The sequence below is a fragment of the Delphinus delphis genome, chromosome 10 (assembly GCF_949987515.2).
Source record: "Delphinus delphis chromosome 10, mDelDel1.2, whole genome shotgun sequence".
In the NCBI taxonomy this organism is placed as follows: Eukaryota; Metazoa; Chordata; class Mammalia; order Artiodactyla; family Delphinidae; genus Delphinus; species Delphinus delphis.
In genome coordinates, this window is record NC_082692.2 from 40,910,681 (window position 1) to 40,926,465 (window position 15,785).

At 57.5% G+C, this 15,785-nt stretch overlaps 5 protein-coding genes across 12 annotated transcripts in view; 2 read left to right on the forward strand and 3 right to left on the reverse strand.

The window, feature by feature from the left end:
* RPS18 (ribosomal protein S18) overlaps positions 1-15,785 on the reverse strand; it is a 68,790-nt gene that overhangs the window by 48,711 nt on the left and 4,294 nt on the right. The window lies entirely within an intron of this gene.
* Positions 144-2,268, reverse strand: HSD17B8 (hydroxysteroid 17-beta dehydrogenase 8). 2 transcript variants are annotated; one of them, XM_060021337.1, is made up of 9 exons: positions 2,206-2,268; positions 1,805-2,022; positions 1,586-1,702; positions 1,381-1,473; positions 1,193-1,278; positions 1,017-1,101; positions 774-816; positions 532-606; positions 144-348 (listed from the first exon to the last, which is right to left on the reverse strand). In XM_060021337.1, exons 1-9 carry the CDS (start codon positions 2,249-2,251, stop codon positions 332-334), a joined length of 780 nt encoding a protein of 259 aa, XP_059877320.1. In that variant the 5' UTR covers positions 2,252-2,268; the 3' UTR covers positions 144-331. The 2 variants fall into 2 exon arrangements, with proteins under 2 accessions (XP_059877320.1, XP_059877321.1); XM_060021338.1 differs by lacking the exons at positions 1,381-1,473; positions 1,586-1,702 and having other exon boundaries at positions 1,727-2,022.
* On the reverse strand, positions 2,493-6,746 carry SLC39A7 (solute carrier family 39 member 7). Of its 2 annotated transcripts, XM_060022039.1 has the most exons (8): positions 6,639-6,746; positions 5,919-6,327; positions 5,661-5,829; positions 5,446-5,499; positions 5,167-5,310; positions 4,878-5,018; positions 4,488-4,684; positions 2,493-3,370 (listed from the first exon to the last, which is right to left on the reverse strand). In XM_060022039.1, the coding sequence occupies exons 2-8, from the start codon at positions 6,321-6,323 to the stop codon at positions 3,098-3,100; spliced, it is 1,383 nt and encodes a 460-aa protein (XP_059878022.1). In that variant the 5' UTR covers positions 6,324-6,327; positions 6,639-6,746; the 3' UTR covers positions 2,493-3,097. The 2 variants fall into 2 exon arrangements, with proteins under 2 accessions (XP_059878022.1, XP_059878023.1); XM_060022040.2 differs by having other exon boundaries at positions 5,661-5,813; positions 6,181-6,648.
* Positions 6,919-13,612, forward strand: RXRB (retinoid X receptor beta). Of its 6 annotated transcripts, none has more exons than XM_060022035.1 (10): positions 6,919-7,338; positions 8,009-8,256; positions 8,751-8,907; positions 9,272-9,451; positions 10,582-10,754; positions 11,146-11,275; positions 11,479-11,611; positions 11,715-11,818; positions 12,137-12,242; positions 12,354-13,612. In XM_060022035.1, the coding sequence occupies exons 1-10, from the start codon at positions 7,101-7,103 to the stop codon at positions 12,499-12,501; spliced, it is 1,617 nt and encodes a 538-aa protein (XP_059878018.1). In that variant the 5' UTR covers positions 6,919-7,100; the 3' UTR covers positions 12,502-13,612. The 6 variants fall into 6 exon arrangements, 5 of the variants coding, with proteins under 5 accessions (XP_059878018.1, XP_059878019.1, XP_059878021.1 ...); XM_060022036.1 differs by having other exon boundaries at positions 11,727-11,818; XR_009520837.1 differs by lacking the exon at positions 11,715-11,818 and having other exon boundaries at positions 12,354-12,492.
* COL11A2 (collagen type XI alpha 2 chain) overlaps positions 14,831-15,785 on the forward strand; it is a 28,705-nt gene continuing 27,750 nt past the window's right edge. Inside the window, exon 1 of the mRNA XM_060022042.1 lies at positions 14,831-15,086. Coding sequence (XP_059878025.1) covers positions 15,005-15,086 — 82 coding nt within the window. The 5' untranslated portion in view covers positions 14,831-15,004. The remainder of the gene's footprint in view (positions 15,087-15,785) is intronic.

The following is a 15,785-nucleotide window of genomic DNA, read 5'->3' on the forward strand; positions in this document are numbered from 1 at the left end:
CGCACACACAGTGACACACACTCTCTCCTCTCATACCCGGCGGCGGGGGTTGCCCTGGGAGACCAGGCAGTGAAAGGGAACAATCCTTCGCGAAAGGGAAAGGAGGGGGAGGTGGCGAAGGGTCTGAGGACTTGGACACAAGAAGAACCGGAGGTGGCAGGGAAGAGGATTTGGAATTTATTAGGGTCACAAGCACCCCTGCCTCCCATATTCAGCATTCCTGAGCCATACACTGCCACCCCTTTTGTAGCCTGGGAACTCTGAGTCCTCATCAGCAGGAGGCCCGGCAGAGTGGTGGGATAGTGAGCAGAGTCCGGGGTCCTTGAGGCAGTTACATGAAAAGACCTCCTGGGAGGGGCAGAAACATTTGGACAGATGTATAGGTGGAGACAAATGGGCTGGGGGGGAGGCATCCACTTCTGTCCTTGGCCTATGGGAACTTCTGCCCTTCCCTCAGTGGCTCCAGACTCCCCTCATTTGCTTTCTGGGTTCCACTTCTCTGCCCTCTTCCTCCCCCTGATGGCCTCATACCAGTGACTTCCACTGACGCCCCTGTGATGTATCCACTGTCTTCAGATGCCAAGAACGCGACCACATCTGCCACATCTATGGGAATGGTGGGGAGAGGGCAGAATCCTACTCACTCTCACAGACCCAAAGTAGCCACCTACCCGAATCATCCCTCCCCCAACCACCAATCCTGGTGAGACCCTCTCAGATACCACAGACCTCGGGATCTCTTCATTCAGGCCCCCTCTGCACTCAGTGCTCACCCTCAGGGTCCCCCATATGTCCCAGTGGGATCATTCCAGTCACCTGTAAGGAAACACTCGTGTGAGTGAAGGTTTTTTTCATGGTTTTTTTTTTTTTTTTGTAGACCGAGTCTGTGACTTTTTTTGGTCTTCATTCCTTATACGCTTGCTGAATATGCCCCTCACTGGGCCCAGCATCCTCTCTCTGAAGCCCAGAGAGTTTGGCTCTCTGAATGATTCTGCCCTCCACCCACAGTCTCCTACCTTGTCCAGTACCTTCTGTGGCACTTTCTGTGTCATGGGTGTTTTAATGAACCCTGGGAGGACAGAGTTACAGCGGATCCCATGTCTGTGGAAAGGAGAGTGGCTGCTGACTCCAGAGAGGACTGAACACTGACCCTCCCTCAGACCTTCCACATGGCCCCAGGTGTCTGACCAACCGTCCAAGCTCCCGGGCTGCAGTCTGGGTCAGCCCAACCACTCCAGCCTTGGATGCTGCGTAGTTTGTCTGTCCCACGTTCCCCACCTTTGGGTGAGCCAGAGATTGGGGTTAAGTTGGGAGTCCTAAGGAGGGGCTCTCCTCTCTGTGCCCACTTGGCTGGCTGACCTCGTCCCAACTCAACCTGACCTTCCCTACGATGCTACTGATGTTGATGATGGAGCCAGGACAGCCACTGGACACCAGGGCTTGGGCTGCAGCCTGAGTGACTAGAAAGATGCCCTGGGGGTGGGGAGAGAAAGTAACAAGGCAGAAAGGATCAGCAGGGGTGACACTCCTCCAACTCCCTCCCCAGGCTAGAGGGCCCAGAAGTCATGGGTTCAGAGATCACCACCTTGAGGTTGACAGCTATGACTTTGTCCCAGTCATCCTCAGACATGTGGAGCAGAAACTCATCCCTGGTGATGCCCGCACAGGACACAACGACAGATGGCGGGCGAGAAAAGCAGGCCTATGTAAGGGGTAGGTTACACACCAAAAAACCTTGTAGAGCCGAGGGCACTGGAGGCAACGTTAGGGCTTTAAAGGGGGCGACGTCGTCTCGCTTTTTCACCTGCACTTGATCCACCAGGCGCCTGACGGCCCCGGCCTCGGACACGTCAGCCTGGAAGGCTGCGTGGGCCCCGCGGGGTGCCCCCTCGTGGCTTCCCGGCCCTCCCAGCAGCCGCACCGTCTCCCGTGCCGCTGCCCCGTCCAGGTCGCAAGCGGCCACAGTGGCCCCCTCAGCGGCCAGGCGCACACCCACTGCTCGGCCGATGCCACTACCAGCACCTGAGATGGGAGAGAACACGCGGGAAGGGGGGGAGGGAGAAGTGGGCAGGGGTCAGAGGTCAACAGGGCGCAAAGTTAGTAAAATTCGGACCACAGGCCACAGCGGTTGTAGAGTCCGAGGGCGCGCCCCGACGTCACTCTAGCACACCAATCCCCCCGGGGAGAGGACACCCGCCCCCCAACCTGTGACCAGAGCCAGCGCGAAGCGAAGCCGGAGCTGAGACGCCATGGCGGGTGGCGAGTGGGCGGGCCCCCAGCACTGAGCCAATCCGAGCGCAGAGGGGGCGCGGCGAGAGCAAAGCCGGACCAATCGAAGACCCGCCAGCGTTAGGCCACTGGCGGCCACCCGCGCAGGCAGACCTCCAACCGCGGGGGCGTGGCCAGACACCAAGGCTTGGGGGCCAGTGGAGCCGGGAGAAGAGGGGCCCCCATTCCCCCCAAAACGGACAAAGACTGCGCGTGGAGCGGAAGATCCAAGGATTTTATTTCCGGTCACCACCCCTCCTTCCCCATTCAAACAGTGATATAAAAGAATACAAACAAAAGAAAAATCAGGCCATGAGAGTAGCAACTAGCCCCCCTCCCCCCGCAATAACTCCCAAATCAGGACACACGATTGATGTTTATCCCCGACTTCTGCTACCCACTTCAGGGCTCTGGTCTTCCCTGGAGTTTCCACCAACCGGTGGGAGAGAGGGAGGTGGACCCTGGAGAAGCCAGTGTGTGGCAGCTTGGTCCTCTGTGAATATAGTTGGGGTGGGGGATATGGGGTAGGTTGCCGTGACTCCTCTCTCTTCCAGCCTTCTTCATGGCCCCACTTAGTCCCCAAACCCAACAACATGGTCAGCACATGCCCAACACTATGGTCCCCCGGGCTGTCATTATCACCTCTGCAGCCCCTGTAAGACTGCCAAATCTTGATAGCTTTCAAGACAAAGTTGCCACCTCCCTAGGACACAACTCCCTCCTTTGGCAGATGTCCCAGGCCAGGGCCCCCAACTTCCACAGACCCCTGACCTGGAGGGTTTAGAGGCTAGAGGTTTGGGGCTGGGGTGGGGCTGGTTTACCCCACCTCTCACTCAAGGTGGGCAATCAGCACCATCATGAAAACTCCCCCCAGCAGCCCCAGCACCTCCAGAAGTGATTGCAATGGTGATGCCTCCCTCAACAGCTCAGGCAACACTGACACCGTTGCTACATAGATAAAGCCACCTGCAGTGAATGGCAGAACCCAGCCAGGACCTGTGCCACCTGCAACTTCACTGCCCACTGCCCCTCCTTCAGTTAGGAGGGCACAGGCTGTGCCTGCCAGTGCCCCTATTGCCGTCAGTAGTTGTAGACGCATCGCCTGGTGGGCAGAAAAGAGAGAGAGAGGCACTCACCAACATCTAAAGGTTATCAGTGGTTTAGATGTGGCTGGAGGGGTATAAGTGTACATGGATAAGATGCATGTCTTTAGAAACTAAATAGTAAGGCAAAAAGAAGGGGATCTAGAATAGACACCTTCTGAAAAATCTTAGATCAAAGAGGTCCTTTCCACAGACCTTCTGACTCAATAGGTCAGGGTCAGGGGCATGGTGTGAAAGACCCCCATAAAACATTCAGATGGCTATGGACCACAGTTCAAGAACTACTGAGCTACAAGACAAAGAAACAGAACTTCTTCCCCCTCGTTTCTAGAAGTTCTGTTGTTAACAATACAGGCATACCTCGGAGATATTGTGAGTTCAGTCCCAGGGCATCACAATAAAGCAAGTCACATGAATTTTTTTGGTTTCCCAATGCATATATTTACACTATCCTGTAAGTGTGCAGTAGCATTATGCCTACAATGTACGTAGCTTAGTTAAAAAATACTCTACCGAGGGCTTCCCTGGTGGCGCAGTGGTTGAGAGTCCGCCTGCCGATGCAGGGGACGCAGGTTCGTGCCCCAGTCCGGGAAGATCCCACATGCCTCGGAGCGGCTGGGCCCGTGGGCCATGGCCGCTGGGCCTGCGCGTCTGGAGCCTGTGCTCCACAACGGGAGGGGCCGCGGCGGTGAGAGGCCCGCGTACCACACACAAAAAAAATACTCTACTGATAAAAAATGCTAACCATCACGTAAGCCTTCAACAAGTTGCAATCTTTTTGCTATAGTAACATCAGAGATCACTGATCACAGATCAACGTAACAAGTATGATAATAACGAAGTTTGAAATGTTTCAAGAATTACTCAAACTGTGACACAGACATGAAGTAAACTAGTGTTGTTGGAAAAATTGTATCCATAGACTTGCTGAAGCAGGGTTGCTATAAATTTGTAAAAAACGCAATATCTGCTAAGTGTAATAAAGGAGTGCAATAAAACGAGGTATACCTGTAGTACAACTTGTTCGGAACTAACGGGTGGCAGTCTGGGTTTGGGGTGGGTTAGCGGGGGATAAAAGGCTTGAGGCAACCATGTTTGGTGCACACCTTCACCAACCTGCTTTTTGCTGCAGCCAGACTGGACCAAGATGGCAAAGTCCCCGACTTCATGGGGCACTTCATGTAGCAGAACAGTCATTGTGGTCAGGATCCCCAGTCCCCGACCCCCTCGAAACGAAGCACCAATGGCCAGACCATCCGTGAAGTTGTGTGCCAGGTCAGCAGCCAGATTCAGGTACCCCGATACACGTAGGTCTTTTACAGGAGAAAAGGAAGATTAAACGATTAGAGGTATTCATCACCCCTAGTCTCAGCCCTGATCAGCCTCCTAGAGACCACTTCACATCCAGCCTCAGTATTTTCCAGACACCTGTGATCACCCATAGTGCTGTTCCATGTGATTCATGATGATGCCCCTTGCCCAAGCGTATGCAACGCTGGCCCTCACCTGAACCTGCTTTTTCCTCTTCAGAGTTCTGAGGTTTCACTGGCCTGTCTTTGGGTCTTGTGCTCCCTCCTCTGCTTTTCCTCGACCCCCCTGCTTCCTTTTCTTCTTCCTCTGAGCTCTGTTTCTCCTTTGAAGGACGCCCTGAGGGAAGAAAGGAGTTGGTAAGAGTGGAGAACAGAGATTTGCCAATATGTCCTCATAAGGGTAGCCTTCTCCCACCTAAGAACCATAAAATGAGGAGATTCAGAGATGGCAAGGTGGCTTTCAGGAAGGTTGTTCCTGGGCTCACCCTGTCTTCCATGTGTGTGACCGTGAGCGTGTCCATGTCCGTGTCCATGTCCTCCTTTCACATGTCTCACAAATTTCTCCACCACGAGAAAGGCGACAATTCCACTGAGGACCCACAGTCCCACAGACAGAATGGGGCCCTGCCCTAGGAATGGATACATTGAGACATTAAGGGAGATTTTGATTTCAGACTCTTCCTCCCCAAGCACAAGAGAAGAATAGGGAGGCACAGACCTTCCCCTGCACCCCAACCCCACGTCTTCACCTGCCCCTTCCTCACCACTGTGGGAATGTCCATGTCCAGGCTGCTCCAGAGGGTGGTGAGAATGAGGTTCTGGAGGAAGGGAGAGACAAAGCCAGATGAGGAAATACCCCAACCAAGGGGTGTATATTTGGGAGAATATTGGAAGGTCAGGGATCACAAAGGGGAAAGAACCCTCTTGTCCAAAGCATGAAATACATTAAGATTTAAGGTAGAAGCTAGAGATCACTTACCCAGAGCATGAGGGATGAGGTGCAGGAAGGCATCTCCCAAGAGCCCACCCGAAGCAAAACTCAGCAAGATCTGGAGCAGAGAGCGGTGCCGAGGGGAGTTTGACTCCACGGGGATAAGGAAGAGGACGAAAAATGGAGCTGCAGAGATCAGCACTGTGGCCCCCAGTGCCTGGCGAGGGAGAGTCAGGGGTCAAGTGGTGTGGGGTTTCCCAACAATCCCGAACCAGTCCCCCTCTGCCCCATCCCCGGGGGACTCACATAGGCCCAGAGAGTGACAGTGTCCAGGTTCTGTTTGATGCCTGGAGCCCCAGACTCCTCATAGATTGCATGGCTGTGCTCATGATCATGTCCATGTCCTCGGTGGTAGACGCTCTCATGAGAGTGGCCATGACTATGGCCATGGTGCAAATCCTCATGCGAATGTCCATGGTCGTGACCGTGGGTATGCCCATGCCAGATGCTCTCATGAGTGTGGCCAGGGGCATGGCTGTGTCCATGGTGGAAATCCTCATGTGAGTGCCTGTGGCTGTGGCCCTGGAAGTCCTCGTGCAGGTCTTCGTACAGGTCGCCATGACCCCCGTGTCCGGCCACTAGCAGCCCCAAGGCCGCCCAGGTCAGCAGTCCCACGGCCACCCAGTGGGGGGCCCCCAGGCCTCTGGCCATCACGCTGACCAGAGGGACAGAGATAGTGACTCCACTTGACCCTCAACTCTATACCTATGCGGGGTCCGCTCTACTCCGTTCGCGCCCTCCGTCCACTTCTATGGGCTGCTTCCCCATTCCATCCTGTCCCCACCCACATTGTTCCCAAGACTCGTTTTCTTTATCCGGAACCCCATCCCTGATGCAGGGCCCCCAGGACACCGCTCTAGGCTTTGATCCTCCACTATATGGACTCTCTGCGCCCTCGTCTCTATGACCCACTAAATGAAGAAAAAGGCCTGAAAAGGACGGTAGGGAAAAACAGGGAATTCTCACCGGCTCCGGGATCCTCTCCTTTCCCGGTTTGCTCGGACGTGGCAGTCCCGCCTCTAGCTCCCGCGAGAACAGGGAGTTCCGTTCTACCTTGGTCCCAGTACCTTTACCAATATGGCGGCACTCCGGTAGTGGTGAAGCCGTCTAGCCCTGGCGCGCATGCGCGGGTTTGGAGGGTATTTGAGGGGACGCTGGGCTAGGCGGGTTAACAGGCGGGAGGAGACCGCCTCCTCCGTTTCCAACCAGACGAAGAGGCGGGAACTAGCGCGGAGACTTCCCGTCTATACCAAGATGGCTGCCATATCGGCGCTGTCATTTTGCTACAGAGCAGAGCGAAGCGCTTAATTCGACCCGGTTAAGGCCAGAGACTTTTTCTCTGGGGCTTCCTCGTGCTCAGCTAGTCCAACGATCAATCCTTGGGAATCCCTGGTACCTCTTCGGTATTCCTACACTCAGCCAGGAATCATGTCTTGGGCTGCTCGCCCGCCCTTCCTCCCCCAGCGGCATGCCGCAGGGCAGTGTGGGCCGGTGGGGGTGCGAAAAGAAATGCATTGTGGGGTCGCGTCCCGGTGGCGGCGGCGACGGCCCTGGCTGGATCCCGCAGCAGCGGCGGCGGCGGCGGCGGTGGCAGCCGGAGAGCAACAAACCCCGGAGCCGGAGCCGGGGGAGGCTGGACGGGACGGGATGGGCGACAGCGGGCGGGGTGAGTGACCTAGCGGACGGACCGGCAAGCCAGTGACCGCGTTATCAGCAACCCCTTCCCCCCCCTCCCCTGGTGTTCCCTCCCAGGCGCTCCCGCCCCCTTGTTTGTAAACACGCGTCCCCTCCCTCCCGAGGGCCTTAGTGCCCTCCCCCCGGGGCGGGGCGGGGAGGGGGAGCTTCCGCTCTCCTAGCGGTGGCCGCTCGAGGCCCTGCACTACGGAGGTCCAAGGCGTGGGGCACTAGTCCTCGAGATTGAGGACTCTGGACTTTTGAAGGCAAATTCTGTGTCCTAGGAGGGGTCTCTTCTGCCTTTCTCTTTTCCCTGCACGTTCTGGCTACGAGCTGGGAGTGGAGGGGCTGACTGGTCCACCCCACGTGCTGCCCCACCCACACGAGATGCGTCTGGCTTGGGGTGGCCAAATGCATTGTTTGGAATTTGCCTCACCCGAACGATCCTCCTCTGTCAGCCCCCTTCTCTCACCACGATTAGGAGTTAAGCCGTTGTTTGACAGCAGGGTGTCTCTGGACTTGGGAAGGGGTGGGGTGAGGTGGGGGCGCGGTGGGGGGATCAGAGAGAGAATTAAAGGCTCCGGTTGGATGATCGAAGACTCATTTTCTCTTTTTGTCTCTTCTGTCTGTGTGTGTCTGTGCCTGTGTGTACCCCTCACCAGACTCCCGAAGCCCAGACAGTTCCTCTCCAAATCCCCTTCCCCAGGGGGCCGCTCCCCCTTCTCCTCCGGGGCCACCCTTACCCCCTTCAGCAGCTGCATCCCTTGGAGGCTCTGGGGCTCCACCCCCACCCCCGATGCCACCCCCGCCACTGGGCTCCCCCTTCCCGGTCATCAGCTCTTCCATGGGGTCCCCTGGTCTGCCCCCTCCAGCTCCCCCAGGATTCTCCGGGCCTGTCAGCAGTCCCCAGGTGAGAGGTTGTGACCCACTTACTGCCTCTCCATTTTCATTTCCTTGTTTTCCTGGTGACCTAGATCCTTGTGTGAACTTCCCCATGGCCCACTGACCTTCCAGGCCTGTGGTCCTTGTGTGACCCCTGGCATTTCTTGAGGTGACTGAGCTTTCAGTGCACGCCTCCTCCCCAACCCTGTAAAAGAACCCAGCTATTCTTGATGTCCCTTTCATATATCAGTGATTTTTTGCCCTTTTGGTTCCATCTACCCTTCTGAAATACAAGCCCTTCAGGGCCACTGTGTTGCACAATTTCAGGGGGACCTTTATGTCTCATCTCTTCGGGGTTGTACTCCAGGGGTGGCCCTTCCCGGGCACTGCAGTGTAAATAATGTCCTTTGTAACGTGCAATGCAGGGCCCTGCCTAGGTGGTAGGGAATGATGTCCCTCCCATCTGAGAGATTATCCTTCCCAATGAGTCTCCCTGTGACTTCCCTATTTCCCCCAACCCAGATTAACTCAACAGTGTCGCTCCCTGGGGGTGGGTCTGGCCCCCCTGAAGATGTGAAGCCACCAGTCTTAGGGGTCCGGGGCCTGCACTGTCCACCCCCTCCAGGTGGCCCTGGGGCTGGCAAACGGCTATGTGCAATCTGCGGGGACCGAAGCTCAGGTATGGGGCTCAGAGGACCAGCAGAGAGGAAGAGAGCGTGTACCATTTACCATCACCTGTGGGATTCCCAGGGGCTCTTGAGGTTTGGTTAGAGCAAGTGAGCTGGGGGAGGTCTGATGAGAGTTAAGGACCCTGCAGCTCAGATTTGGTGTGGGGGGGTGGTCAGAGGGAAGAGGGGGCTGGCATAGGGTTTTCGAACTGTGAGAAGAGTGGGACTGGATCATGCCTCATGTCCTGGTTCCCCATCTCTCTCTTTGGCAAACACAGAGCAGACTTCAACTAAATTTGCTGGGGGGAGGTGGGCAAGAGTCCTAGTGGCACGGGGTCTACGTGCAGTCTTACTGCTCTTCCTGTCCCCTCGCAGGCAAACACTACGGGGTTTACAGCTGTGAGGGCTGCAAAGGCTTCTTCAAGCGCACCATCCGTAAGGACCTGACCTACTCGTGCCGGGACAACAAGGACTGCACGGTGGACAAGCGCCAGCGGAACCGCTGTCAGTACTGCCGCTATCAGAAGTGCCTGGCCACCGGCATGAAGAGGGAGGGTAAGAGCCTGCCCTACCCAGGCCTCCCAGTCTACCCTGTGGGAGGAGAGGGAGGAGGGGGAGGGAAGACTGCAGGGACTATACCTCTTAGGAAGGCTGGACTCCTCTCTCTCCTCCAGAGGGCGATATTTGATTCTCTCTCCCCTGCTCATCAGCCCTCCTCTCTGGTACCTTGACCTGGTGCCTTGAGTTTCCTTCTTAATGGTTCTGCTTCTGTGGCCTCTGCCCCTCTGACCCCTCCCTGGTCTGGTGCTAGGGTAGGATAAGTTTTCCTTCCCCATGATGGGTTTCTCTAGCTCCCCTTCTCTAACCTGAGTAATTCTTCCTCATTTTGACCAAGTGCTTCCACTCTGGTCTCCATCTCCCTATTATCTGTGTTCTCTCTTTCAAACTCTGGGACTCTACCCTCTTAAGCTGCAGCCATTACTGAAGACCTCAGGGCTGCTTCTTCTTCTTTTTTAAATCTCTATCTTTTCTTCTTAAGCTTGATTCTGGAATTCTGAGAGAGATACTTTAGGGAGTATATGTTGGTCACATCCCTCATTTTAGAGAAGATGAGCCTGAAGCCTGGCTTTCCCAAGGTCATGCAACAAAAGAGTGGCAGGTCTTGGATCAGAAGCCACACCTCTGAAGACCCAGGCCAGTGCTCCTTTTCCTGCTTTTTTGTTGAGTCAGAAGAGCACCAGATTTGCCATCAGGCACGCTTAGATTTGGACATACGACTTGCTATGTATTGTGTGAACTTGGGCAAGCTGTTTAATGAACTGCCCCCAAATCGTTATTTTTAAAAATGGGGTCAAGAGCTCACAGGGTCGTTATGATACTTGAGTGAACGTGAAAGTGTGCTTGGCACGTTTCCTAGTATATAGTAGGCTCTCAGTTTAAATGCTAGCTTTCTCCGTAATTCCTTTACCCACCCTTTTACTTCTTCTGGGTTTATTTATCTGTTCTTTTATAAGTCCTGCTTCTGGACTGCCACAAATCTGCCATGGTTTCCAGTGACTTCCCCAATTTCTATAAATATCTCCTAAGGGCCATGAGACCCTGATAAGACCCTAAGGACATTTTGGAATCTCCTCATGGCTGGCTGCTGACTTTCTACTTTTTTCTCCTTCCTCCTTCTCCTTCAGCGGTTCAGGAGGAGCGTCAGCGGGGGAAGGACAAGGATGGGGATGGGGAGGGGGCTGGGGGAGCCCCCGAGGAGATGCCCGTGGACAGGATCCTGGAGGCAGAGCTTGCTGTGGAGCAGAAGAGTGACCAGGGCGTTGAGGGTCCTGGGGGAACGGCGGGTAGCGGCAGCAGCGTGAGTGCTGGGGTCAATCTACTCTTCTTCCTGATGGGGGTGGGGAGGCGGGAGTCTAGGTCTGTTCTACCTCCCCCTCCCCTCCCTTCCCCTCACAACCCATCTAACACTGCCGGGGACCGGAAGTGCCGCCAAACAAGGTCTCTTAGACATCTGAGGTAGGCGTGATAGCATCCTCCGTCCCCACTCCCAAAACAATCCACTCACAGAACCACAGGCAAGTCCCAAATTAATAACTTTTCCTGAATGCTAGAAGAGGAGGAATTGGTTCAGATGGGGCTTGAAGAGAGACTACAAATAAGGAGGGGGTGTCAAAAGCCTCTTATGGGGTTGGGGGGGCTCCCAGTGTACTTCCAAACCTTCTATAACTCTCACCCCTCCTCCCCTGCAGCCAAACGATCCTGTGACTAACATCTGCCAGGCAGCTGACAAACAGCTCTTCACACTTGTTGAGTGGGCAAAGAGGATCCCACACTTTTCCTCCTTGCCTCTGGATGACCAGGTCATACTGCTACGGGCAGGTCAGTGACCTTGGACTCCTTGAATCTCTTGTCATTTGACCCCTCTTGGACCTCCTGACCTTCAGGGACCCCAGCGGCCTTACCTTGCATACTCAGAGAGCCAGTCTCATTGACCTCGCCACCCCTTCTTCTCTTCCCCTGATGTGCTTTCAATCCCATGGCCTGATCCCTGGCTCGTCACCCTTGCCGCCCCCCACCCCCAGGCTGGAATGAGCTCCTCATTGCCTCCTTCTCTCACCGATCCATCGATGTCCGAGACGGCATCCTCCTCGCCACAGGTCTTCACGTGCACCGCAACTCAGCCCATTCCGCAGGCGTGGGAGCCATCTTTGATCGGTCAGTGGCCCTCGGCTGGGCTGGCCTGTCGGTCGAGGGGGTGGGGCTATAGGCTGGTCCGTGTCCAAGGCTGGCTGAGCTGTGACCTTTGAGTGACCTGCAGGTCCCTCTCCAGGGTGCTGACAGAGCTAGTGTCCAAAATGCGTGACATGAGGATGGACAAGACAGAACTTGGCTGCCTGAGGGCAATCATTCTGTTCAATCCAGGTAAGAGGAGGATTACCCCCGTCTCTCAAGACCAAGGCAGCCTTGGAGCCTCCTCTTCTTCGGAGACTCCTAAGTTACCCAGCTATCCCCCTCAACCTAGAAATCTCACAGCTGACAAAGAAGAACCCACATCTGCTGATAACATTCCCTTTGCAACCCCATCCCTCAAACCCATTGTGCCCTGCTTCCCTTGCCAGGCATCTGGTGAAGGGCGTGTAGGTGGGGCCCAAAAGGGACATCGTGTGGGCCACACCTCCACATTTGTCCTGATTTGATTTGCCCTCCTTCCTCTTCCTCCTCTCTTCCCTGCCATCCCAGATGCCAAGGGCCTCTCCAACCCCAGTGAGGTAGAGGTCCTGCGGGAGAAAGTGTACGCGTCCCTGGAGACCTATTGCAAACAGAAGTACCCTGAGCAGCAGGGCCGGTGAGAAGGCGCTGTGGGGCTGAGGGGCTGTGGGAACCGAGGCTCCTGCTGGGGTGGGGGTAGTGCCATGTGGCTCTAGCTCTCACTCCATGTCTCCCATTCCCTCCTCAGGTTTGCCAAGCTGCTCTTGCGTCTTCCTGCTCTCAGGTCCATAGGCCTTAAGTGTCTAGAGCATCTGTTTTTCTTCAAGCTCATTGGCGACACCCCCATCGACACCTTCCTCATGGAGATGCTTGAGGCTCCCCACCAGCTGGCCTGAGCCCACACCCAGACGTGGTGTTCCTCACGCTTGAGGAGGGCACATGGGCAAGGGACTCTGAGCCTTGGGGCAGGGTGGGGAGGGACCATGTTCCTAGAATCTTGGTGGAGTGAGGAGCATAGGGCAGAACCGAGACCTCCAACAGGGGGTCCCTAAACCCTGCAAGGGTTTGCTTGGCATCCCAAGTCAGAGGGGACCCCAGACCACTTTGAGGGCTGGACCTCTCCCTTCAGTGGCCTTGAGTCTCTGAATTTGTCTGGCTCCGCCATGATCTGGGGGTGCTTTCTTACCCCTGGCCTGGAACGGCCTTTCCTTCCCCCAGCACAGAGCACTGGCCTTGCTCCCAGGACCTGGCTTCCTTCTCGTCTTGCTTCACTTAGCCCCCCATCTGAAGAATGGAAATGGGAACTCCCGCAGAGATGGATATTGGGGGGCAGGCCCCCCAAACGGATGGACATGGGAGTAAGGCTCTGACAGGCCTTCCTCCAACCAAGCCTGGCAGATGGGGGCTTCTCTGGAATAAGGAGGGGCCCTGTCGCTGTCCCATGTCCAGAGCCCCCTCTCACGCTTCACCTTCTGCCGTCAGACTGAAAAAGAAAAAGGTGGTGGTGGCTAAGGGGCGGGTGGAGATGTAGGAACCCATGTGCTATTTTTAATTTTCTCTGAGGATAGAGACTTGCAGTTAGACTCAAAGAAGTACTGTACTTTCCCAGGTTGACTAAGAAATGCCAGTGGTGGAGGTGGTGTTCGGGAAAGGCAGGGCCCTGAGGTGGTCTGCGGGGCTGGCTTTTCAGCACTGGCCTTCCCAGCCCCCTCCCCCACTCTTTCCGTCTGGCTTGGGGAAGGCGCCTGGGCTGTGAGGGCGGGGTGGGGGGAAGTGGCTTGGTGAGTAGTCCTCAGACCCTTCCCCTCCCAGCTCTCCCCCCAGCCCGGGGCACACACCTTGTAGGCTGGGGAGACAGGCTCCTGGCCTCAGAACTGAGGGGAGATGGCCCGCCTGCAGAGATGGGGTGATGGGGCTGCATGATTTTTGCCCTGCGGCTCTTCTCTCCGGGGTTCCCTTACCCTCTCTTTCACTCACATAAAATCGCTTTCAAATTAAAATCGCTGTTTTCTGGACTGAGGTGACTGTATGAGGGGTGGGGGCAGCGCCGCACCGGGCCGCGTGTGGGAGGGTATCCGGTCGGGAGCTCCGGACCGGCTCCCTGGACGCCGCCGCCGCCGCCTAAGTTCCCTGGGGCCTCGGAGGCGGGCGCAGGGTGGGGGACACAAGGCGCGCTTTGTCGCGGAGGTGGGGGGAGAGGGTGTGCCAGCCTGGGGGCGGGGCCGGCCGGAGGGATGGGGGCGGCTGACTCTCAAAGGCGCCTTGTTCGCGGGCGCCCTCCCCAGCGCCAGCGGGCGGCGGCGCCTCGGCTCGCTCCGGGCTTCCCTCCGGCCGCGCCGCGGGCTCCGGGCAGACCCGGCGCCGTGCCCGCTCGTGGGGGCGCACTGGGCGCCGAGCGCCGCGGCTTACTCCTGTGTTGCCCGCCTGGAGGCGGCCTCGTCCCCGAGTGACCCCGTTTCCCGTACTCTGCCAACCAGTGTCGGCGGCCCCCCGCGCCCCCGCCTCTCCACTGGGTGCCTTTCCACCTGGGCTCCCGGGCGCCGTTACGTCGTCCCCCTACTTCCATCCCTTGGGACCTGATGAGCCTGTGTGTGGGTCTGTCCAGTCTCTGGCCTCCCCCCTAACGGCCCTCCCGCCTCGCCCCCCACCCCCGCTCCCCGCGGCCGTCGGTTGCAGGTCCCCAGTCGCTATCTATAGCCGTGTCTATAAATACCGTGCCCCGGGCCAGGCTCTGTAATTACAGCGGGCGGGCCGGGCCGAGGGGAAATAATTATGGAGACCCGACGGGGTGAGGGGAGGTAGCGACCCCCAGGCCCGGCTCTCCCCTCCCACTGTGCTGTAAATCCCGCCCCAGACTCTGCTGAAAGGGGGCTCTGGGCCCCCAAGGGGGAGTAACGAGAAGGGGTGTTGTGACTGGACGTCTGGGCCCCCCCAAAGAAAGAGACTGGGGAAGAGATATTGGGGTTCCCGAAAAGAGAATCCTAAGGTACAGGCCACTGAGTCTCTGCGAAAAGCAGAGGAGAGCAGTCCGAGGGTCAGCGAGGGAGGGTTCCCACTCGCACCCCCACACCAGGTGGAGATCGGGGGTGGGGTTTCCCTCGGTGGCTGTGGGCGGGCGGCTGTAGGCAGGGGCTGGGCCGGGGGCGGGAGCGGGGTGGGGGCTCTGGGCTGCCGGGGTGGCCGGGGACACACAGGAGCGGCGGCCACCGAGGAGGGAGCAGCGCCGGAGCCCCGACGGCGCCTCGCTGCATGGAGCTGGGTCACTGAGAGCTGTCGCCACCCGGCAGCCTCCGACTTCCCCGGGACCCCGGCGTGCGAGCCTGCTCGCTGTCTCCTGCCAGCGTCGGGGTGTCCGGCGCCTCCGGCGGTCCCTGGGACCTGGCGTTCCGGGCGCCAGCTATGGGGCGGTGCAGCCGCTGCCATCGCCTCCTCCTGCTGGTACCGCTGTTGCTGGGCCTGAGCGCGGCCCCCGCCTGGGCAGGTAAGGGAAGTCCCAGAGCCTGGGTCATCGGAATCTCCGCACACCTCGGGACAGGGGACAGCTGATGCCTGGGGAGCAGGGGGGAGCTTCTGGGTCCAAGAATGGGATTTGGGGGGGTCAGGGGTCCAGACTGGAGAGCAGGACACCTAGGATCCTTGGAGCCGGGGTGGGGATCTCTTTCCCTCCTTGAAGTGACTGGTGGAGGGCGGGTAAGGTTGAATGGCGGAGCATCACCTGAGGGCGGTGAGTGGGGCTGGATGGTGGGGTCCTCCAGCAGGGCCACTGTGGTCCAGCTGGTGCTGGAGTCAGGGCTAGATGCCAGTGTTGATGAGTGAGAGGCGCATGTCTGTCTTCTGTCTCTCTGTCTGTATCTCTGGGGTGAGGGGGGGAGCATCCTTGGTCAGAGCAGAGCCTCGAAAGTAGAGAAAGAAGGGATACCTGGACTATTTGTCCCATCAGCTTCCCCGACAGGATCCCCTTCCCCCTCCCCGTGCCCTCGATGCTGCCACGCGGCTGGCTCTGGGGAGCATTGGGGCTGGCTGCCAACAGGACGGCCGCTGGACAGGCCAGGATCAGGTGTCTGAGGCAGGAGCCAACTCTTTGCATTCCTGCCCCGCCCCTCCCCCTCTGGCCAGCCGGGCTCCCCTGGGACCCTGGCATCCACAATCCCAATCTTTTCCTTCTTTTTCCCAGGATCCA